The sequence below is a fragment of the Canis lupus genome, chromosome 16 (genome assembly GCF_048164855.1).
Source record: "Canis lupus baileyi chromosome 16, mCanLup2.hap1, whole genome shotgun sequence".
Lineage (NCBI taxonomy): Eukaryota > Metazoa > Chordata > Mammalia > Carnivora > Canidae > Canis > Canis lupus.
Genome location: NC_132853.1, coordinates 36125819 through 36150071, shown reverse-complemented (window position 1 = coordinate 36150071; position 24253 = coordinate 36125819). Strand labels below are relative to the sequence as shown.

Genomic DNA, 24253 nt, shown 5'->3' with positions numbered 1-24253 from the left:
CAGGGAGCCAGACGCGGGTCTCAATCCCGGGACTTCAGGATCATGCCCTGGGCTGAAGGCGGCGCTAAACCGCTGAGCCACCCAGGCTGCCCCAGATTCGATTTTCTAATGCTCAAATCCCCCACTCAAAATCTCTGTTGGTTTTCCACTGAATTCTGTAAACACTTCCCAGGATAACATTTTAGATCCTCAATATTCAGTCATTCAGCAAATATTTACCGAATTTTTATCATGTCCTAGGCACTAGGCTAAAAGCAGGGGATATAAAGATGTAAAGAAAAATAAAAAAATATATAAAAAAAAGATGTAAAGACATGGTATAGCCCTGTGGAGAGACAGCCACGTAAACAAGTTCACCATCACGAGGAACGCAATACTGGTGATATAAACAAGGGCGCTGGGGTCTCCAATATGGTCTGGTCTCACACACCACCTTCTCATTGTCACCTCCCAATTTTCCTTTTGGAACTATCCAGATTGGACTCGGCTTTGCTTTTTGACCATGTTTGGGATTGTTTTTGTCTTCTTCCAGACCAGTAAGCCTCAGTACCACACCTCATATCCGCTTTAAAAAGTCATATTTATTGTAAGGCACCTGGGTGTCTCAGTTGGTTAGGCACCCGACTCTTGGTTTCAGCTCAGGTCTGGTCTCAGGGTCTCAGGGTTGTGGGATCGAGCCCTGCATCCGGCTCCACACTCAGCCGGCAGTCTTCTTGAGGATTCTCTTCTCCCTCTCCCTTTGCCCCTCTTCCCACCCTCTAAAATAAAATAAATCTTTTAAAAAACAATTCAAAATTGTATTTATCTTTCCTTGCCATCTCAAATATCACCTCCTCTGAAGAAGGGGACTTGATCCTCCCAGCTGGTGCGAGGGCATTTCCTTCTCAACTAATGACACTTTTTATTAGTGGCACTTAATTCAGGCCAGCTGTCTGTGGACCTGTTTTAGTCTACTGCCAATCCACAGGGGCAAGGTCTGTCACAAGCATTTTTTGTTCAGCAGACAGTTGTTCTGCAAAACCCTATGGGTGAATAGGCAGGCGGTGCATGGGGCCTGCCATTTTGCCTTCTCATTGGATAACTCAGACCTGTTGAAGCCAGTAGCAGGACTGGCTACATAATGTGGTGGGTGCAAAATGAAAATGCGGGGCTCCTTGTTCAAAAAATGTCCAGAATTTCAAGAGGGTGACAACAGAGCATTAACCAAGTATAGGGCCCTTCTAAGTGTGGAGCCATGTGAGATTACACAGATTGCATGCTCATGAAGCTGAAACTATGTCTAGGATTAAGGATGTGGACACCAAATTGTCCCCTAGAAAGACAAATAATTCTGACTTCACCTTATTAAAAGAATTCCTTTTTATCAGCTTAGGAACCTTGACTGGCTGGGGCTGGTGACTAGGGAGAAAAAGGGAAAGACATCGAGGTTTTAGAAAGCCCCATTTCAGAAAGTCTTAAAGTCTTACATCTTTTGTGTGGTCCAGGCTATAATCTATAGCAAACTGATAATGACAATGGAAAAACTGGCCTTGAATCAGTCCTTTTTGAGACTTCTAAATGGTGTTGGGAAAGGGCTGGCAAAGGGAGAGTGGATTTTTTTAAAAGTAATCTCTACACCCAATGTGGGGCTCAAACTCACAACCCCAAGATCAAGAGTCGCATGCTCCACTGACAGCCAGCCAGGTGCCCCAGGAGGGTTAATTTTTTACTAATCTCCCTAGTTGTAATCACGGCTTCCTTCTGCCATCCAGGTAGGCCTCAACTCACTAAGAACTCTACACCAGGAGTCTTTGAAAACCAGGCATAAGTGGAGATGAAGGTGTTATGTATGTGTGTGTTTCACAGCTGGATGCAAATGGATTTTCCATTCAGTGTTTTGGATAATTAAGTGAGGAATAGTGTAGGCTTCAATTATCTCAGAATCTCCTGACATCCCTGGGGCCAGAAATTCATCCCATTAGGACTTCATAGAGCAAAGCTGAATCAACATTGTGAAGCAGGCTCTTGACTTCAGACCTCATTCTTCTTCCACCCCTGCCCCATACTCCTCTTCCAAAGCTCATTCCTGGGACCTAACTCAGAAAGAGCAAGTGAGGCAAAGTCTTGGATCACATTCTTAGAGAGGGTAGAGAACGAACTGGCAAAATGAAATGTTATGCCTGGAGTCTAGCCAGGATTGATGTTGGGCAGACACATGGCAACCATGGAGCCCCCCAAAAGGTCCACCTCAGACACAAGGCTCTCAGCAAGGAGGACAGGGCTTACCATTCATCCAAAGAAATTCTTCAAAGGCTCCCGATGCATTTTTGGTGAATTTGGACCTTTCTTAATGAGGAGTGCTCAGGAAAACTCTCTCTCCCACTTCCGTCTGCTCATTCTCACTCTGGATCAGGCTCACCATCCCAGCACTGAGCATGGCAATTTATTTTATTAACAGATACCTGAGGGGAAGATGCATCATTTCTGCAGGCTGATGGAAGAAACACCTGCAGGCTGGGTATTCTTGCCTCACTTCTTCTTCAGCAAGATTGATGTGGCTGTGGACTGGTAAGGGAGGTAGCAAGAAGGTGTTGGGCACAGAGGTGGCTCAGGTGGGAGGAGGAGGTCTGGTCTGTACCTGGTAAAGTTATACCTGCCTCAATTCTCTTACTCAGGGTTCAGAATCTTCCATCAAGCCTTGCCCTTTCTCTGTCTTTTCTCTTTGGAGTTGAAAACCTACTGACACAGACCTGTTGGTAGACTGAGGGCTTTAGATTCCTGGAAACTTTGAGTTCCTCTCTGAAACAGTCCTCCGTTCATATTGCTCTATCTGGGGGGAGTGTTCTGGATGATAGTGTCATCTGAGGGACCCAAAGGAATGCCACTAGTGGGGCAACTGGGGTGTGTCCTGGAGTAGCACCGATACGTCTCAGAAGTCATGGGCCTACAGCACTAACTGGGAGGGTATAAAACACAAGGCTGTTGGCCCAGTGGTGTTAATGGGAAGTTATAAGACCAGGTTATCTAGATGAGGAAATAAAACTTTCAGTTGATTCTATGGACATTGTAGACACTTTAAAAAAAGATAAATCTTTTCCTGGGAATAAGAGGTAGAAAGAGGGAGAAATGGCAGAGATCCAGTATGATTCTGAAAAGAAAAAAAAAGATTTTTTTCTTAGATTTTCCTTTAAAATGGCATCTAGAAGATTCCAGTCAATTAACTCTCCTTACCATCCTGTCCAGCAGGTCAGGAGGCACTCAGATGATCACCTCCATAATCACCAGAAACTCATTTTACCTACATGCCATTTATCTTCCTGCATCCTTACAGCCCCAAACATTGAATATGGACCATTTAAGAGCAGCCAAGATGGCTGGTCAGAGACAATAAGAGGTAGTGGTTAAGTGCATAGGCCCAGGAGCTCTGAGTGTTCTCGTGCAAGTTACTTAATCTCTCTAACCTTTGGCTTTCTCGTTTGAAAAAAAAAAAAAAAAAAAAAGAATAGGGATCCCTGGGTGGCTCAGGGGTTTAACGTCTGCCTTCGGCCCAGGGTGTGATCCTGGAGTCCCAGGATCAAGTCCTGCATCAGGCTTCCTGCATGGAGCCTGCTTCTCCTTCTGCTATGTCTCTGCCTCTCTCTCTCTCTGTGCCTCTCATGAATAAATAAAATCTTAAAAAAAAAAAAAGAATTATAGTGATTCTTACCACACAGTTACTTTGAGGATGGAGAGAATGCACACAAAGCTTTTAAAAGTACACCAAAAGCAAGTGTGTTTTGCTTTAGTACCTACTGGGGTCATCACCATCAACACAGTATCATTATCATGATCATCATCACCACTGCAGCCACCATATACTCACCAGGGTGCCAAGCATCCCCCTTAATAAGCTTTTTTTTTTTTTAGATTTTATTTATTTATTCATGAGAGACAGAGAGAAAGAGAGGCAGAGACACAGGCAGAGGGAGAAGCAGGCTCCATGCAGGGAGCCCGACATGGGACTCGATCCCGGGACTCCAGGATCACTCCCTGGGCCAAAGGCAGGTGCCAAACCACTGAGCAACCCAGGGATCCCCCCCTTAATAAGCTTTTAATCATCTTAAAATCTACAAAGTGGGCTATTTATCCCCTAAAACTCAATTGTTGACAGATCTGAAACCCTAGGCTCAGTGGCTGACCCACTGCGAAAGTAGATCGAGAGGAAGGATGATGAGATTATAGTGATCTAAGTAGAGACATGCAGGAAATTGTCAGGGCTCCTTCTTCACATGGATCAAGATGGAAGAAACATCATGCTATTTGTCCAGAATGCATCACTTGTGTGAGGTTGGGCGAGTCATTTACTGCCCCAAATTGATGTCTTCTTGCTAACCTCACAGCACTGACCTGAGGAATTACACGGGACATGGTACCTCAACTTGATGTGTGGAGGGTATTACACTGACCAAGAGAGCCCTTGATCCATAATTCAGACCTCTGCTCTACTCTTTCCTTCCTTCATTCAACCATTATTTATTTTATTTTATTCATTTATTTGACAGAGAGAAAGCACAAGCGGGGAGAGCAGCAGGCAGAGGAAAAGGGAGAAACAGGTTTCCTGTGGAACAGGGAGCCCAATGCAGGGCTCGATCCCAGGAAGATCATGAGATCTTGAGTCCCATGACTCGAGAGTCCTATAAGATCATGACTAGAGCCCAAGGCAGACAGCCTAACTGACAGAGCCACCCAGGTGCTCCTAACCATTACTTATTATACAGAAGCCCTATTCTTATGCCACATCATCCTCCATTTGTTTTTGTTTTTAAGATTTTTTATTTATTTATTCATGAGAGACAAGAGAGAGAGGCAGAGATACAGGCAGAGGGAGAAGCAGGCTCCATGCAGGGAGCCCAACATGGGACTCGATCCTGGGTCCCCAGGATCACGCCCTGGGCAAGCACTAAACCGCTGAGCCACCCAGGCTGCCCTCATCCTTCATTTGTAAATCAAAGCATCGATAGCCAGGCATTGCCCTGTATATAACTAGACTTTATGAGTTTGCCTTGTATGTGTCAGTCCTTTGTGGACTGATTAATTGGGCATTTTTTGAAGCCATCATTTGACCTAAGAGCAGAGAGCCAGCTCTGAGATCTGGTGACCCCCATGGCATTCTAAGAGGCCTTGCCTGGTCTTGGCTACCTGTGCTACCTGCAGAAATGCCTTCATACAGAGCTATTTATTATGCCCTTAGGCTCAAACTGAAGATTATTATTATTTTTTTAAAGATTTTATTTATTTATTCATGAGAGATGGAGAGAGAGGCAGAGACACAGGCAGAGGAAGAAGCAGGCTCTCTGCAGGAGCCTGATGTGGGACCCGATCCCCAAACCCAGGATCAGGCCCTGAGTCAAAGGCAGATGCTTAACCACTAAGCCACCCAGGCGTCCCATCAAACTGAAGATTATTAAAAATGCCATTTGAAAGAAAGATAGTATGGTTTGGGAATCAGAAACATCTGACTCATATCCTTGCTCTATCACTTAAAAGCTGTGTGACCTCCCAAAGGTTAGGCGTTATGCTTTTTGAGACTCAATTTTTTTTCTTTTCTAAAGTGCACAATTGAGATTGGAATGAAATTAGATTAAAAAAATAAGTGCTGGCACACTTATATGGTAGACTACCAAAAAAATAGAGGTAACTATTACCATCATTAATATTCATTAAAAGTCAATGCCTTCAGTCACTGTCCACTACGGTAGTAAAAATCTATAATATGAGACTCCGTATGACAAACTGCTCTCAGAAATTAGAGCCAGGGCAACAAGTCTCTCCTAAGGAATTATCTATCTTTATTTTTTAACTTATTTTTACTCATTTAGGAGAAAATACCAAAAACTTCTCTGCCAAAAAAAAAAATCTCAGAGCCTCTCAGGGAGTCTCAATCCACGCTGGACTTTGCTAAAGAATGACACAAAGAGGGGTGCCTGACGTCAGAGATTCAACTGAGCAAAAAGCTCTCCCTGTTTCCAGCTCACTATAACCCAAATCTGGTGTTGAGGAACCAATCATATAAGTGCCAGCATGGGGGCACCTGGAGGGTACAGTCAGTTAAGCCTCTGGCTCTTGGTTTTGACTCAGGTCATGATCTCAGGGTCATGAGATCAAGCCCCAAGTCTAGCTCCACACTCAGTGTGAAGTCTGCTTGAGATTCTCTCTCCCTCTGTCCCTGTCCCCAAGAACGCGCGCTGTCTCTGTCTAAAAATAAATAAATAAATATATTTTTTTAAATACCAGTATGTACAAGGATGTACCAAGAGCCCAGGGGATGAAGTGACCAATAGCCCTAATCTTTGAGGAGCTCCCAGTCTGGGCTTAGCAGGGGAGATGCAGCCCCTGCCCTCAGGAAGACCCCAGTCTGACAGTAGAGACATAGTCCATATACTTTTTTTAAAACCTTTTTTTTTTTTTTTTTTTTTAGGATTTTATTTATTTATTCAAAGAGACACACACAGAGAGAAGCAGAGACATGGGCAGAGGGAGAAGCAGGCTTCTGGACTCGATCCTGGATTGTGGATCCTGCGATCACGCCCTGAGCCAAAGGCAGGCGCTCAACTGCAGAGTCACCCAGGTGTCCCCATAGTCCATATCCTTAAGAGAGTCTCTATTCTTATTGGAGAGACAAGAAAGACCCAAACAGAATGCTTTGTTTGGCCTTTTCTGTTTAAGAGATTCTGGGCCAGGGGATCCCTGGGTGGCTCAGCGGTTTGGCGCCTGCTTTCGGCCAGGCCGCAATCCTGGAGTCCCGGGATTGAGTCCCACGACGGGCTTCCGGTATGGAGCCTGCTTCTCCCTCTGCCTGTGTCTCTGCCTCTCTCTCTCTCTATGTCTATCATGAATAAATAAATAAAATCTCTTTAAAAAAAAAAACTTAAAAAAAAAAAAAGAGATTCTGAGCCAAATTCAATAGTCAATTCAAGAAGCCCTTTATCACTCTCTCTTAATATAATGATCTTCTCTCTTTCTCTGTGTGGCATCTGATCATTATAACTTCATTGTAACAGTCACACTGAATAAATTTTTCACTGTAATCTGCTATATCACCCCCCCTTTTCTTAACAATAGGAGCATAAATAGCAATAAATAAGTAACCGTATCTTCACTTAAATTTTGAATTTGGGGTACCTGGGTGGCTCAGTTGGTTAGGCATCTGACTCTTGATTTTGGCTCAGGTCATGATCTCAGGGTTATGAGACTGAGCCCCAGGTGGGGCTCCATGCTCATCTGGAAATCTGCTTGAGATTCTTTCCTTCTGCCCCTTCCCTTGGTTGGCTTGGCCACCTGCATGTGCACACATTTATACATGCATTTTCTCTCTCTCTCTCTCTCTCTCTCCCCCTAAAATAAATAAAAAAATCTAAAAAATTTTTTTTTAAATTTTAGTACTAGAAAATTACAAACCAAAGATAGTAGGGGTAGGTTTGAGCTCCATAAGGATCAGGGAGTTTTGTACTAATATCAGGCCCACAGGTCAGGCCTGGCTATCACAGGTTCCTCTGCCCAGGCCTGGGTCTAGATGTAGGACAGTCCTCACTACCACACCTGAGGTACTTATTCAAGAGACAGATGCCCAGGGCCTCATCTCAAGCCTCTTGTGCCAATTTTCAGGGGTGTCACCCAGAAAGCAATAGGCTTAACAAGGGCCCCCCATGATTTGTATTGCCAAGGAAGTTTGGGAAACACCAGGCCCACTTTTTCTCTGAGGGTGGTGAGAAGGGCATCAGAATCATAAAGAAGACCTTCTCAAATGCAAATTCTTGGGCCCCTACTAGGTCTTATTGAATCAGAATTTCTGGAAGCAGGCCCTGGCATATGCATTTTTACAAGCACCCGAAGTGTTTACTGGCCCACCCTTCTGCAGTGTGAGCTACTGGTCATGAAAGGGCCCAGTCAAACTGGTGGTCATAGTCTGCTTTAGTGGCAGGAGTGAGGGTGATGATTAGAATGCAGAGCCTTGGGGTGCCTGGGTGGCTCATTTCATTAAGCGTTTGCCTTCGGCTCAGGTCATGATCTCAGGGTCCTGGGATGGAGCTCCAGGTCCGGCTCCCTCCTCAGTGGGGAGTCTGCTTCTCTCTCTGCCTCTGCCTCTCCGCCCTGCTCACGCACCTGTGCTCTCTCTCTCTCTCAAATAAATAAATAAAATCTTAAAAAAAAAAGCACAGCCTTCCTCTCTAGGTAGCCAAGTGGCATAAGCCCCCCTTCTTCACACCACGCTATGCTGTCGAGCTCTCCTAAGTTGGTACATACCAGCCTTGATCATTTGGATCCCACAAAATGACGTTGTGGAAGCCTAGGGCTTCTTCCTATGCCTTCTTGATTTAAACAGACTAAATAAGCCAAGCTCATCACAGAGGGCTCCTTGCTATCTCCTCCATTCTTGCACATAGTGGGATCAAAGCTTCTCCAGGGTCTTTGTTTTCAGATCTCCTCAGGTTCCATTGTCCTGTTGTATTGTCCCTTCTGTGCATGTCATTAGAGGGCCAGCTTTTGGGGCAAGAGACCTGGACTGAGGTGGAATGAAAGGTGTGGTAATCAATCCCTCATGGTTCTACTTCTGGGATCAATGTTAACGACTCTCAATTTTAGCCATAAGTGGAAGACAAGCAAAGCACCCCCAAAGCAGTGGGGACAGAGTGGTCATGGCAGATTTATACATTGCAAGGGGGCCACATCATGACTGAGGTCTGTCTTAATTATTTACTTACCTGTATGTCTTTATCCATCCAATCATCTACCTACCTACCTGATGTTCCAGAAATATGCACGTGGTGCCTGCCAATGAAACAAGCACATGAAGGGAACATGGGTGGGCCTACCTAGTCCCTCTCACATCCTTTCTGGCCAGAGATCAGGCCGTGGCTGTATGCTTCCTGCTCCTGCACACACGGGCCTCTCATGGCGCCACTATGGCTCCTGCCAGGCCTGGGATCCAGTCGGGCCGGGGTGGCAACCACCAGCAGATCATTCAGAGACACGTCAGGGCTGGGAGGATCATTCAGGAGGAGCACGGAGGACACACGCAGCTGTTTCTTCTCACCAGAGCTCCGGCTGCTGAAGTAGCCCTCCCAGGGCGGGGAGCGGTTTTCTGGAAAGGTGAAGTGATAGGCATCAGATATTTGTGTTGCTGGACTGGGCACACGTTGCGGGCGGGAGGCCACCTCCCACAAGGGTCCCCTGGCTTAAAAACCAGCTGAAGTTCCTGAATCACAAACAGCCACGACATGCCCCTTAACTGATGCAGACTCAGCTGCATGTGCCTCACCTGAGTAACAACCAGGAAACGTGGAACAGGGTACCTGTCTAAAGCATTCTGTTTACCCTTTTTTTTTTTTTTGTATTTTCTTTTCGTTTTTTTTAAAGATTTTATTTATTTATTCATGAAAGACAAAGGAAGAGGGGCAGAGACATAGGCAGAGGGAGAAGCAGGCTCCCTGTGGGGAGCTCGATGGGGGACTCAATCTCAGGACCCTGGGATCACGACCTAGCCAAAGGCAGACGCTCAACCACTGAGCCACCCAGGTACCCTCCACCATGTTTTTTTTTTTTTTTTTTTTTTTTTTTGTATTTCAGTAAGACCTGAGATCCCCTAAGGATGTGGCCTATGTCTCCACTATCAGGTGGGGGTCTCCCTGCAGGCAGGGGCTGCATCTCCCCCAATCCCCCCAAACTGGGCTCTCTGCAAAGACGAGACTGGTTGTGTTAGTTACCCGGTCCCCTGGACAGGCCTGGACACACTGGCACTCACGTGACTTGCTATTCAGCATCAGCTTCGGGTTGTAGTAAGCTGGGAACAGGGAAAGTTTCTCCCTCGGTTGAACCTTGGTGAAGAGCTCTGACATCAGATGCTGCTTCCTCCTGTCGTTCTTCAGTGAAGTCCGCTTTCGGTTCAGACTTCCTAAGAAGGTCTGGGATTTGGTTGGAAGAGAAATTTTTGCTATTTTACCCTGGATGAGGTGCTGGGGAGTGTAGTGGTGCTTGTATTTAAGGGAGACCGCCTTATCCATCTCGGGGCTGCTGCATTCAGAGCTGGTTGTCCCGGTCCTGCTCAGCAGAGACTCTGGGGAGTCTGAGACCTGGGTGGCAGAGTCTGAGGAGGTTTCTATTGAGGTTAAGGGCTGGAAGAGAAAACAGTCCAAAATGAGGTTGTGGAAGCTTAGGGCTCCTTCCTATGCCTTCTTGATTTATTTTTTATTTTTTTAAGATTTTATTTATTTATTCATGAGAGACACAGAGAGAGGGAGGCAGAGACATAGGAAGAGGGAAGAGAAGCAGGCTCCATGCAAAGATCCCGATGAGGGACTCGATCTAGGGACTCTGGGATCACGCCTGAGCCAAAGGCAGATGCTCAACCGCTGAGCCACCCAGACGTCCCTTTTTTTTTCCTTTTTTAATATATTTATTTATTCATGAGAGACACAGAGAGAGGCAGAGACACAGACAGAGGGAGAAGCAGGCTTCGTGCTGGGAGCCTGATGTGGGACTCGATTCCCAGATCCCGGGATCATGACCTGAACCAAAGGCAGTCGCTCAGCCACTGAGCCACGCAGGTGCTCCGCCTTCTTGATTTAAACAGACTAAGTAAGCCAAGCTCATCAGCAACAAGAAAGATTAGGTTAGAATCATTTCCTAATCGATTCCTAACCAGGAATCGACTAACCACTAGGGCAGAGGATGGTGGAGAGGTCCACAGAGCTTCTTCTGTTTTTTGTTGTTGTTGTTGTTGTTGTTAACAAACGAGAGATTTTTAAACTCTAGAAACCGGTCATCAGAAAAATAGATATTATTTCACAGCTATGATACTGGAAAAAATTAGAAAGCTATTGGTGGGGGTGCAGAATAGGGACTCTCATGCACTGCTGATAATGTAGACTGGTATAGTCATTCTGGTGAATCATCTGGAAATAGTTAAATAAGATTATAAATACTCTGTGACCCAGTATTTCTGCTTCTAGGTATGAGTTATTATATGACTCCTTTTTAAAAGGCATGTACACCAACATTCCCAGCAACATTATTCATAACAGCCAAAAGGTGGACATAACCCAAATATCCACCAATGGATGAATGGATGGAATACTATTCAGTTTTTTTTTTTTAATTTTTATTTATTTATGATAGTCACAGAGAGAGAGAGAGAGAGAGAGGCAGAGACACAGGCAGAGGGAGAAGCAGGCTCCATGCACTGGGAGCCCGATGTGGGACTCGATCCCGGGTCTCCAGGATCGCGCCCTAGGCCGAAGGCAGGCGCCAAACCGCTGCGCCACCCAGGGATCCCGGAATACTATTCAGTTTTAAAAAGGAAGGAAATTCTGATCTATACTACAACATGAGTGAACTTTGACATGTTATGCTAAGTGAAATAAACCAGACACAACAGTATAAATATTGTATGATTCTAATTATCTGAGGTACCTACAGTGATAGACACAGTAAAATAGAGGAATGAAATAAGGCAGAAAAAATACTTGAAGAAATAATAGCCATAAACTTGTCAAATTTGGTAAAAGACATCAATTTATAAAACCAACAAGCTCAAGAATCTTAAATAGAATAAGTACAAATAAAATGACACCCAGATGCAGTGCCCGGCTGGCTCAGTCAAAAGCATGTGACTCTTTTTTTTTTAAGATTTTATTTATATATTCATGAGAGACAGAGAGAAAGAGAGAGAGAGAGAGAGAGAGAGAGAGGCAAAGACACCAGCAGAGGGAGAAGCAGGCTCCACGCAGGGAGCCCGACATGGAACTCCATCCTGGGTCTCCAGGATCACGCCCTGGGCCAAAGGAGGCGCCAAACCACTGAGCCACCCGGGCTGCCCTAGAGATTACTTAAAAAAAAAATAAAATCTTTAAAAATAATGACACCCAGACACATCATAGTCAAATTGCTGAAATCCAAAGATAGAACAGCCAAAGAAAAATGACAGTGCATATAGGGGACAATGTTACAAATACAGTTGACTTCTTAAAAAAGAAAAAGAAGACGGGAAGATAATGAAACAACATTTTTTAAAAATATTTTATTTATTTATTCATGAGAGACAGAGAGAGAGAGAGACAGAGACGCAGAGACACAGGCACAGGGAGAAGCAGACTCCATAGAGGGAGCCTGATGTGGAACTTGATCCCAGGACTGCAGGATCATGCCCTGGGTCGAAGGCAGGTGCTAAACCGCTGAGCCACCAAGGGATCCCCTGAAACAATATTTTTAAAATGCTGCAAGAAAAAAATGTCAACCCAGAATTCTAGGTCCAATAAAAATAGCCTTCAAAATGAAAGCTAAATAAAGACATTTTTAGATAAACAAAAATAGAAAATTCATCACCAGCAAAGAGATATGCACTACAGTAAATGCTAGAGAGAGTTTTTCCGGCTAAAAGGAAATGACATATAGATATACATACATATGCATATAAACACACATATATACATATTTTACATATATACATACAAATATATTCTTAAAATATCCTTCTTCTTCTTAAGGCACCTGGGTGGTGCAGTTGGTTAAGCATCCACTCTTGGTTTGGGCTCAGGTCCTGATTTTGGGGTCATGGAGCCAAGCTCCCCCCAGTGGGTTCTGTTCTTGGCATGGAGTCTGCTTGGGATTCTTTCTCCCACTCCCTCTGCTCCTCCTACTTGTTCTCTCTCTCTTTCTCTCTCTCAAATAAATACATAGATATTTTTTAAAAATATCTTCCTGGGATGCCTGGGTGGTTCAGTGGTTGAGCATTCGCCTTCAGCTCAGATCATGATCCCGGGGTCCTAGGATCAAGTATCACATCAGGCTCCCACAGATGTCTCTCTCTGCCTATGTCTCTGCCTCTCTCTGTATGTCTCTCATGAGTAAATAAATAAGTAATCTTTAAAAATTTTCTAAATACAAATAATATCTTCCTCTTAATTCTTTTAAATATTATGACTGTTTAAAGCAAAATTTAGGTGCACCTGGCTGGCTCAGTCAGTGGAACATGCAATTCCTGATCTCAGGGTTGTGAGTTCAAGCCCCACATTGGGTGTAGAGCTTATTTAAAAATAAAATCTTTTTTAAAACAAGAAAAATTGGGGACCCCTGGGTGGCGCAGCAGTTTAGCGCCTGCCTTTGGCCCAGGGCGCGATCCTGGAGACCCGGGATCGAATCCCACGTGGGACTCCCGGTGCATGGAGCCTGCTTCTCCCTCTGCCTATGTCTCTGCCTCTCTCTCTCTGTGTGTGACTATCATAAATAAAAAAAAGATGTGTATATATATTTAAAAAAAACCAAGAAAAATGTATAACACTGTGTTGTGGGATTTATAATGTATGTTAGAACAAAAGAGGGAATTATTTTCCCATATTCAAAATGAAATATATTACCTCTAAGTAGATTCTAACAAGCTGGAGATACATTTTGGAATCCCCAGAGCAACCACTAAGAAAAAAAGCAAAAAGTTATAACTAAAAAAAATTATATACATATGAATAAAAACAAATATTCAATTTTGAATTAACCCAAAAGAAGGCAAAAAAAGAGGAACATGAGAAAAAAGCAATAGAAAACATAAAATTTCAGCCCTAAATTCAATTGTATTAATAATTATATTAAATGAAAATGGAGTAAATATTCCAATTTGAAGGCAGAGGTTGTCATACTGGATTTTAAAAAGCAAGATCCACTTATGTCTGTCTATAAGAGATGTTCTTTAAATATGAGAGGGTGAGAGGGTCACCGGGGTGTCTCAGTCACTTAAGTGTCTGACTCTTGATTTTGGCTCAAGTCATGATCTCAAGGTTGTGGGATCAAGCCCTCCATAAGGCTCCATACTCAGTGCAGTCAGCTTGGGATTCTCTCTGCCCCTCCCCCTACTCACAGTCTCTCTCTCTCTCTCTCTCTCTCTTTCTCTCTGTCTTTCTCTTTCTCTCAAATAAATACAATCTTGGGAAGCCCAGGTGGCTCAGCGGTTTAGCGCCGCCTTCAGCCCAGGGCATGATCCTGGAGACCCGGATCAAGTCCCACATCAGGCTCCCTGCATAGAGCCTGCTGCTCCCTCTGCCTGTGTCTCTGCCTCTCTTTCTCTCTGTGTGTCTCATGAATAAATAAATAAAATCTTTATAAATAAAATGAGAAAAATAAGTTGAAAGTAAAAAGATATATCAAAAAAGATATATAAACATTAATCATAACCAGCTCAAGTGGTTATATTAATATTAAACAAAATAGATTCTTTTTTTTTTAAGATTTCATTTATTTATATGAGAGAGTATGTGTGTGTGCAGATGAGCTGGTGGAGGGGCAGAGGGAGAGGAAGAGAGAATCCTGAGCAGACTCCTTGCTGAGTGTGGAGTCAATGTCGGGCTCAATTCCATGGCCCTGAGATCATGACCTGAACTGAAATCAAGACACACTTACCCCACTGAGCCTCCCAGGCGCCCCCAACAAAACAGATTCTAAGACAAGGAGTATTATCTAGGATAAATAGGATTTTATCATTTCATGATGATTTTAAAAAAGGGTCAATACATCAAAAAGGCAAGGTAATTGCAAATATGTACCTAATAAAAGACCTTCAAAATACATGAAACAGAAACACAGGGTAAAAATGAATAAATCCACAATTAGAGTTGAGATTTTAACATCTCTCTCAGTAACCAAAATAAAAAGTAGACACTGAATTAGTCTGGGTATGAACAATCTGAACAACACTGCCAACCACAGTGATCTAACTGACACGTAAGACACTATACTCAACAATTGTAGAATACACATTTTTTTTTTGAAGTGCACATCGGATATTAATCAAGATAAACCATTTGCTGGGTCATAAAACAATTCTTGGAAAATTTCAAGCACTGAAATTTCACAAAGCATGTACACTAGCCACAAAGGAATTAAATTAGAAACTAATAACAGTACAAGATACTTCTAAAAACCCCCAAAACTTAAAAATTCAACAATACACTTCTAGATCACCCATGGGACAAAAATGAAATCAGAAGGAAATTAGACAAGGGGGCGCCTGGGTGGCTCAGTGGTTGAGTGTCTGCCTTTGGCTCAGGTCGTGATCTCCTAGTCCTGGGATGGGGTCCCGCATCAGGCTCTTCACAGGAAGCCTGCTTCTCCCTCTGCCTATGTCTCTGCCTCTTTCTCTGTGTTTCTCATGAATAAATAAATAAAATCTTTTTAAAAAAATTTAAAAGAAGCTAATTAGACAGTATTTCAAACTGAATGATAATAAAAATGCAACATCTCAAAATTTGTGGTGTGCAGATAAAACTAGTGTGTACAGGTGCCTAGGTGGCTCAGTGGGTTGAATTCGAAAATAAATCACAGAGAAAAGTTAACAAAACCTAAAGTTCTTTTTTTTTTTTTTTTAAGATTTTGTTTATTCATGAGAGACAAAGAGGCAGAGACATAGGCAGAGGGAGAAGCAGGCTCCCCGCAGAGAGCCTGATATGGGACTTGATCCCAGGACCCTGGGATCACAATCTGAGCCTCAGGCTCAACCACTGAGCTACCCAGGCCAATGAACTGGATGGATCTGTCGATGGAAAAAGACCCACCATCCAAACACTAATCAAAAGAAAGCAGGAGTGGCTTTATGAATATCAGACAAGGCAGACTTCAGAATCAAATAATTAGAGCAAGAGAGTTAAGAGGAAGTGCATAACGAGAAAAGGGTCAATTTGCCAAGACATAACAATCCTAAATATGTATATACCTAATGAGAAGGCTGCAAAATACATGAAGAAAGAGCTTCCAGAAATGAAACGAGAAATGGACAAATTCCTAATTATATTTGGAGATTTCATCATTTCTCTCTCACAGGAATTGATAGAACTCATACACAGAAAATTAACAAGGACATAGAAGAATTAAACATCATTAATGAAACAAATGCAATTGACCACTACCCAGCAACGGCAAGATGCACATTCCCCAAAAGAAACTAATATCCTGGGTCATAACCTAAACTTTGACAAGTTTAGAAGAACTGAAATCTGACCATATGGAATTAAAATAGAAATCAGTAACAGGAAAAACACCAGGAAGATCTCCAAACAACTGGAAATTAAATAACACATTTCTAAATAATCCATAAGTCATAAAGGAAATCTGAAGTGAAATTAGAAAGCATTTTGAACTAAATGAAAACAAAAAAACAGTATAGTGGAATGCCTGGGTGGCTCAGTGGCTGAGTGTCTCCCTTCGGCTCAGGGAGTGATCCTGGGGCCAGGGATGAGTCCTGCATCAGGCTCCTTGCAAGGAGCCTGCTTCTCTCTCTGCCTATGTCTCTGCCTCTCTTTCTCTCTCTATGTCTCTAATGAATAAATAAATAAAATCTTTTTAAAAACCAGTATGGCAAAATATACCAAAATATAGCATTAAATGTTATATTAGAAAAGGTCTTGGGCATCTGGCTGGCTCAGTTGATATAGCATAGGACTCTTTTTTTTAAATATTTTATTTATTTATTCATGAGAGACACAGACTGAGAGAGAGGCAGAGACACAGGCAGAAGGAGAAGCAGGCTCCATGCAGGGAGCCCGATGTGGGACCCGATCCCAGGACTCCAGGATCACACCCTGGACCCAAGGCAGGCACCAAACTGCTGAGCCACTTAGGGATCCCCAGCATAGGACTCTTGATCTCTGGGTTGTAAGTTTAGCCCCACACTGGGTGTAGAAATTACTTAAAAATTTTTTAAAAATAAAATATTTAAATAGAAAGAAAGAAACAAAGAAAGGGAAAGAAAAGGTCTTAAGACACCTGGCTGGCTTGTAGGCAGAGCACGCAACTCTTGACCTCAGGGTGTAGGTTCAGTGTGGAGCCTACTTTACAAAAAAAAAGGAAAAAGGTTTTAACCAATAATCAAAGCTTTCAAAGCTTCTCCCTTAAAAAACTAGAAAAAGGGGGCAGCCTGGGTGGCTCAGCGGTTTAGCACCGCCTTCAGCCCAGGACATGATCCTGGAGTCCTGGGATCGAGTCCCACATCGGGCTCCCTGCATGGAGCCTGCTTCTCTCTCTACCTGTGTCTCTGCCACTCTCTCTCTGTGTCTCCCATGAATAAATAAATAAAATCTTAAAAAAAAAAAACTAGAAAAATGAAAGGAAAATAAATCCAAAGAAAGCAGAAGGAAAACATTAATAAAGAGCAGAAATCAGTAAAATCAAAAGTAGAAAAACCATGTGATCTTATCAACTGATACCAAAAGAACACTTGACAAAATTCAATATCCATGCATGATTTAAAACAACTCTCAGCAAACTAGGAATTGAAGTGAACTTCTTCAATCTGATAAAGAACCCCTACAAAAACCCTACAGTTCACATCATACTTGATGATAGAAGACTGAATGTTTCCCCCCCTAAGACTGGAAACAGGTCAAGGATGTCTTCTCTATCCAATGTCATACTAGAAATCTCAGTGCATAATAAGGCAAGAAAAAGAGATAAAGGCATAATGATTGGAAAGAAGTAAAAATGTCTTTATTTAAAAGTGACATAATTTTGATAAAAATTCTGAAGAATCAACAACAAAAAACTTACCAGCAAAGCATTTGCATGAGAAAAGAAAGTCTTTTCAATAAATAATATTAGAAGTAGATACATATATGGGAAAAACAAACCCTAGTTCCCGTTACTGAATGTATTCAAAAATTAATTTGAAGTAGATCATGGACCTATACACAAAGTTAAAGCTATAAAGCTTTTAGAAAAGATCTAGGGAAAAGAAAAAAAGAAAAAAAAAAAAAGATCTAGGGGAGGGATGCCTGAGTGGCTCAGTGGTTGAGCGTCTGCCTTCGGCTCAGGTCATGATGCTGGAATTCTGGGATAGAGTCCCACATAGGGCTCCCTGCATGAAGCCTGCTTCTCCCTCTGCCTGTGTCTCTGCCTTTCTTTCTGTCTCTCTCATGAATAAAGAAATAAAATTTTAAAAGAAAGAAGAAAGAAAAGAAAGAAAAAGAAAGAAAAAGAAGAAAGAAAGAAAGAAGAAGAAGAAGAAGAAGAAGAAGAAGAAGAAGAAGAAGAAGAAGAAGAAAAAGAAAGAAAGAAAGAAAGAAAGAAAGAAAGAAAGAAAGAAAGAAAGAAAGAAAGAAAGAAAGAAAGAAAGAAAACCTAGAAGAAGGGTGCCTGGGTAGCTTGGGTGATTAAGCGTCTGCCTTCAGCTCAGATCAGGGTCCTGGGATCAAGCCCTATGTTGGGCTCCCTGCTCAGTGGAAAGTCTGCTACTCCCTCTGCCCTCCTCCCCTGCTCATGCCCTCTCTCTCTCTCTCTCTCTCTCCCCCTCTCTCTGTCTCTCTCTCTCAAATAAATAAATAAATAAAATCTTAGAAAAGAAAAGAAAAAATCTCGGAGAACATCTTTGTGACCTGGAAGTACCTGAAAATGTCTTAGGTAAGACATAGAAAGCAATAACCATAAGAGAAAATTTGATAATATTCATCAAAATTAAAAATTTTCACTAATCAAAGACATTATTAAGAAAAAGAATAGGTTGGGCGCTTGGGGGTAGCTCAGTGGTTGAGAATCTGCCTTTGGCTCAGGTTGTGATCCCGGGGGTCCTAGGATCGAGTCCCACATTGGGCTCCCCATGAAGAGCCTGCTTCTCCCTCTGCCTGTGTCTCTGCCTCTCTGTCTCTCATGAATAAATAAATTTTTTTAAAAAGTAAAAGAATAAGCAAGTTTCCAGAATATACAAAGAATTGCTACAATTAAATAGAAAGATAAATAATCCTTTTTTCTTTTTTTATCTTTTTTTTAAAGATCTTATCTATTCATCCATGAGAGACAGAGAGACAGAGAGAGAGAGAGGCAGAGACACAGGCAGAGGGAGAAGCAGGCTCCATGCAGGGAGCCCGACACGGGACTCGATCTCGGGACTCCAGAACCATGCCCCAGGCAAAGACAGGCGCTAAACCGCTGAGCCACCCAGGGATCCCCTTTTTTACATTTTTTAAATTTAAATTCAATCTCCCAACATATAGTATAACACCCAGTGCTCATCCCATCAAATGCTCTCCCAGTGTCCATCACCCAGTTACCCCATTCCCCCCACCCCACTTACCCTTCCACAACCCTTTGTTTGCTTCCCAAAGTTAGGAGTCTCTCGTGGTTTGTTTCCATCTCTAATTTTTCCCACGTAGTTCCCCTTCTTCCTTTATAATTCCTAATAATCCTAATTTTTAAAAGAGAGGGAAGCAAAACCCTGAAATACTCTTCACAAAGTAAGACATATAAATGGGGGCACCTGGGTGGCATAGTTGGTTAAATGTCTGACTCTTGGTTTCAGCTCAGGTCATAATCTCAGGGATGTGAGATCAAGCCTGGCATCTGGTTCTGCACTCAGTATGGAGTCTGCTTGAGATTCTCCCTCCCTCTCCCTCTGCCGCTCCTTCTCGTGCTCTCTCTCTCAAATAAATAACTTTTAAAAACAACAAAGATGGGATCCCTGGGTGGCGCAGCGGTTTGGCGCCTGCCTTTGGCCCAGGGCGCGATCCTGGAGACCCGGGATCGAATCCCACATCAGGCTCCCAGTGCATGGAGCCTGCTTCTCCCTCTGCCTATGTCTCTGCCTCTCTCTCTCTCTCTGTGACTATCATAAATAAATAAAAATTAAAAAAAAAATTAAAAAAAAAAAAAAAACAACAAAGATATATGAATGGCCAACAAGCACGTGGCAAAGTGCTTAACACAGTTAATCATCAGGGAAATACAAATTAAAACCACAGTGTAAAATCACAAATAGCCATCAGAGTGGCTAAAATTTAAAAAGTGGGTAACACCAAATGTTGACAAAGATGGAACTCTCATTCATTGCTGGCTGACATGTACAATGATACAATCCCTTTAAATAAAGATTTTGGAATTTCTTATGAAGTTATACATAGACCTACCTTTTGACCTGACAAATCCCTCCTAAGTAGTTATTCAAGGGAAATGAAAACATATGTTCACAAAGACTTGTACAGGAATGTTCATAGGAACTTTAATCACAATAGCAATAAAAAAATAAAAACCGGGAACATCCCAAATGTCCATCAACAGAAGACTAATAAACAAACTGCAGTGTATTTGCACTGATATAGAATATATCATTCAGCAATAAAGAACAAGCTATTGATATACCCAACAACATGAATGGATCTCACAGATATAATATTGAGCTAAAGAAGCCAAACACAAAAGAATATATACTATATCATTGTATTTATATAAAATTTGAGAATAGGCAAAATAGTCCAAAGAAAAAAGAAAAAAAAATGAGAGTCAGGATAATGGATTTCTTGAAGAGGGATATGAGGGACAGGGGGAAATTGCCTGGGAAAGGACAAGAGGGAACTTTCTGGAGAGGTCAGAAATTTCTATACAATGATAGGGATATAGGTTACATGGGTATATTTATTTGTCAGAATAATACAGTTAAGATTCAAGCATTTTCGGGTGCTTAGCTGGCTCAGTCAGAAGAGCATGTAACTCTGGATCTCGTGGTTGTGAGCTCCAGCCCCATATTGGATGTAGAGATTTACTTAAACTTTTTAAAAAAGGCTGGGGTGGGGGGTGCCTGGGTGTTTGTTTGTTTGTTTGTTTTTAAGATTTTATTTATTTATTCATGAGAGAGAGAGAGAGAGAGAGAGAGGCAGAGACATGGGCAGAGGGAGAAGCAGGCTAGGCTCCATGCAGGGAGCCCAATGTGGGACTTGATCCTGAGACCACAGGATCACTCCCTGAGCAGATACTCAACTGCTGAGCCACCAGGCGTCCCAAGTGCTTTTTTAAAATCTTTAGGGCAGCCCGGGTGGTTCAGCGGTTTAGCACTGCCTTGGGTCCAGGGCCTGATCCTGGAGGCCCGGGATCGAGTCCCGCGTCAGGCTCCCTGCACGGAGCCTGCTTCTCCCTCTGCCTGTGTCTGTGCCTTCTCTCTCTCTCTCTCATGAATAAATAAATAAAATATTTTTAAAATAAAATAAAATAAAATCTTAAAAAAATAGGGACACCTGGGTGGCTCAGCGCTTGAGCATCTGCCTTTGGCTCAGGGTGTGATCCCAGGGTCTAGGGATCGAATCCCACATCGGGCTCCCGGCAGGGAGCCTGCTTCTCTCTCTGCCTCTCTCTGTGTCTCTCATGAATAAATAAAATCTTTAAGGGCAACCCCGGTGGCGCAGCGGTTTAGCGCTGCCTGCAGCCCAGGGCGTGATCCTAGAGACCCTGGATCGAGTCCCGTGTAGGGCTCTCTGCGTGGAGCCTGTGTCTCTGCTTCTCTATGTCTCTATGAATAAATAAATAAAATCTTTAAAATAAATAAATAAATAAAAATCTTTTAAAAAGAAAAAAAATCTTTTAAAAAAAGAAAAAAAATGTTCAAGAAGAAAAAGAATAGGTGATAGAATGAAATAAATGACCCAATCACATTTAAATAAAGTTTAAATGTATACATTTTTTAAAAGATCCCTACTTTGCCAGGAAACATTCTTTTTGTTTTTTCTTTTCTCTTTTTTTTAAGACTTTATTTATTGGGGGGGGATCCCTGGGTGGCTCAGCGGTTTAGCGCCTGCCTTTGGCCCTGGGCATGATCCTGGAGTCCCAGGATCGAGTCCCGCATCAGACTCCCTGTATGGAGCCTGCTTCTCCCTCTGCCTGTGTCTCTGTCTCTCTCTCTCTGTGTGTCTTTCATGAATAAATAAATAAACTCTTTTAAAAAATAAGACTTTATTTATTGGGGATGCATTATTCATGAGAGACACATAGAGAGAGGGAGAGACATAGGCAGAGAGAGAAGCAGGCTCCCAGCAGGAAGCCTGATATGGGACTCAATCCCAGGACCTGGAGATCATGACCTGAGACAAAGTCAGATGCTTAATCAACTGAGTCACTCAGGCACCCAAATACATTTTTTTTAGATGGGGAAACTGAGGGAGCTAAGAGTGGCTAGATGTAAGTCATGGAGGAGACTCCAGGATCCAAACAGAGGCAGCCAGATCCCAATAGATACTCTCTTTTTTCTTTATTGCAGGAAAAAAAAAAAAAAAACCTACACACACGACATAAAATTTACTACAATAACCATTTTTAAATATACAGTAAGTAGCATTAACAATATGCACAATGTTATGCAACAGACATCTGGAATCTTTTTAATTTGTAAGATTGAAGCTCTATCACTATGAAATAACTCTGTAAGCCCTGGCAACTGCCATTCTACTTTCTTAGGAGTTTCTACCCTCAATAGCTCACATAAGTGGAATCATGCAGTCTTCCACTTTTTGTGACTGGCTTATTTTTGGAGACATGTCTATTTAATTCCTTTGCTCATTTTATTTTTTTTAAAGATTTATTTATTTATTTATTTATTTATTTATTTATTTATTTATTTATTTTAGGGAGAATAGAGAGTGGGGGTGGGGGCAGAGGGAGAGAATCTTCCAAGAAGACTCCTCGCTGAGTAGGAAGCCTGACATGGGGCTTGATTCCATGACCCCTGAGATCACCACTAAGAGTCAGAAGCTTAACTGGCTGAGTCACCCAAGTGCCCCTCATTTTTTTTTTAAAGATTGATTGATTGATTGATTCCAGAAAAGGGTAGGGGGAAGGGCAGAGGGAGAGAGAGAGGGAGAGAAAATCTCAAGCAGACTTCACACTGAGTGTGGAGCCGAATGGAGGAGCTTGATCCCACAACCCCAAGATCACAGCCTGAGCTGAAACCAAGAACCAAGAACTCAACCAACTGGGCCACCCATAAATATTTTGGCCATTTCAAAACCAGATTATCTTTGTGGCTTTTTTTTTTTCAGATTATCTTTGTTATGAGTTGTAACGGTCCTTTATATTTTCTGGATATGAACCCCTTATCAGATACACCATTTGAAAATATTTCCTGCCATTTCACAGGTTGCCTTTTAACTCTGTTGATTGTTCAAGTTTGATGTAGTCCCATTTATCTATTTTTGCTTTTTGTTTGTTTATTTATTTACTTAAGTAATCTTTACCTGCATCATGGGGCTTGAACTCATGGCCCCAAGATCAAGAGCCACACACTCTTCTGATTGAGCCAGCCAGGCAGCCCTGCTTTTGTTGCCTGTGCTTTTGTGTCATGTCTGTGACATACAATGTCATGAAGTTCCAAAGCCTACCTTCTTAAAGGTGTTTCTCGAACAGTGGTTGTAAATGTATTAACCAGTCATGAAATTAATTTAGTGGGTTGTAACTGTTTTTTTTTCAAGAATAGAACAGAATAGAATAAATATGAAAAGAGTCACCATGGGTGGTATTGCTAATCATTGTTCTAAAAATTTTTTTCCAGTGTGTGTATACGGATGGATGAAATAAAACAGATTTCTACTGTGGGATATGGTTAGAAACTTGAAACACACTGCACTCCTCTATATTGCACTTGGACCCAGCAAAGGCCCAACAATGCTGAAGAGTTTCTAGTTCTTACAATACAGTCATCATATAGCTTTTGGTGGGATGACTACAGTAAACACAGAGGGACTTATTCTAGAACCATCAGTACCACATTTATGTGGCAACATAGTTTCTGCAAAAAAAAAAAAAAAAAAAATCAACTGTCACATTCAATATAATATTTTTGATGTTTACTTTCATTGGTGATGTTTATTTTGATTTCATAGTTTCATAGTTGTATGAGAGTTGTAAACATAAAGATTTTATAAATCTGGTTTTATGCTTGTATATATCTATAAAAATTATTTAGATCTGCCATGGGGATCTGGAAGAGTTTTCTTTCCTTCAAAAGATGTCCATACACAAATGGAGTTTGAAAAACACTGTTTAAGTGATGTACCAACAGTGCCACAAGTGCTCAGAAGGTGACCTTATTTGGAAATAGAGTCTTTGTAGATATAATCAGTCAAATTAAAGTGAGATCATACAGGATTAGGGTGGGCCCTAAATCCAATGCCTGGTGTCCTTACACGAAGGCCACATAAGGATATATAGAGGAGAAACTCAAGGAGGGAGTCTGTGTAACAAGACAACAGAGGTAGAGGTTGAGGTCATGGTGCCACAAGTCAAGGAACAGCAAGGATTGCTGGCAACCACCAGAATCTAGCCAGAAGCAAGGAAGGATCCTCCCTCTAGGGCCTTCAGATGCCCTGCCAACACCTTGTTTTCAGACTTCTAGCCTCCAGAACTGTGAAAGAATAAACTTGTGCTTTCAGCCCCCAAGTCTGTGGTGAGCTAGCTGCTCCAGTAGCCACAGGAAGCTAACACAGCTTCCTATGGGACTAAAGATGGGGTG

General features: G+C 42.3%; 1 protein-coding gene across 6 annotated transcripts in view; it reads right to left on the bottom strand.

Annotated features, from left to right (window-relative positions):
- Window positions 1–561: 561 nt before the first annotated feature.
- The window catches only part of TTLL6 (tubulin tyrosine ligase like 6), a 48644-nt gene continuing 24952 nt past the window's right edge, over window positions 562–24253 (bottom strand). For 2 of the 6 annotated variants that reach the window (XM_072780215.1, XM_072780217.1), the window contains 3 exons: window positions 9761–10130; window positions 8832–9100; window positions 562–3127 (listed from right to left, as the gene is read on the bottom strand). In XM_072780215.1, the coding sequence (XP_072636316.1) occupies window positions 8832–9100; window positions 9761–10130 (639 nt within the window). In that variant the 3' untranslated portion in view covers window positions 562–3127. The remainder of the gene's footprint in view (window positions 3128–8831; window positions 9101–9760; window positions 10131–24253) is intronic. The other 4 variants (XR_012008917.1, XR_012008915.1, XR_012008916.1 and 1 more) reach the window with 4 other exon arrangements.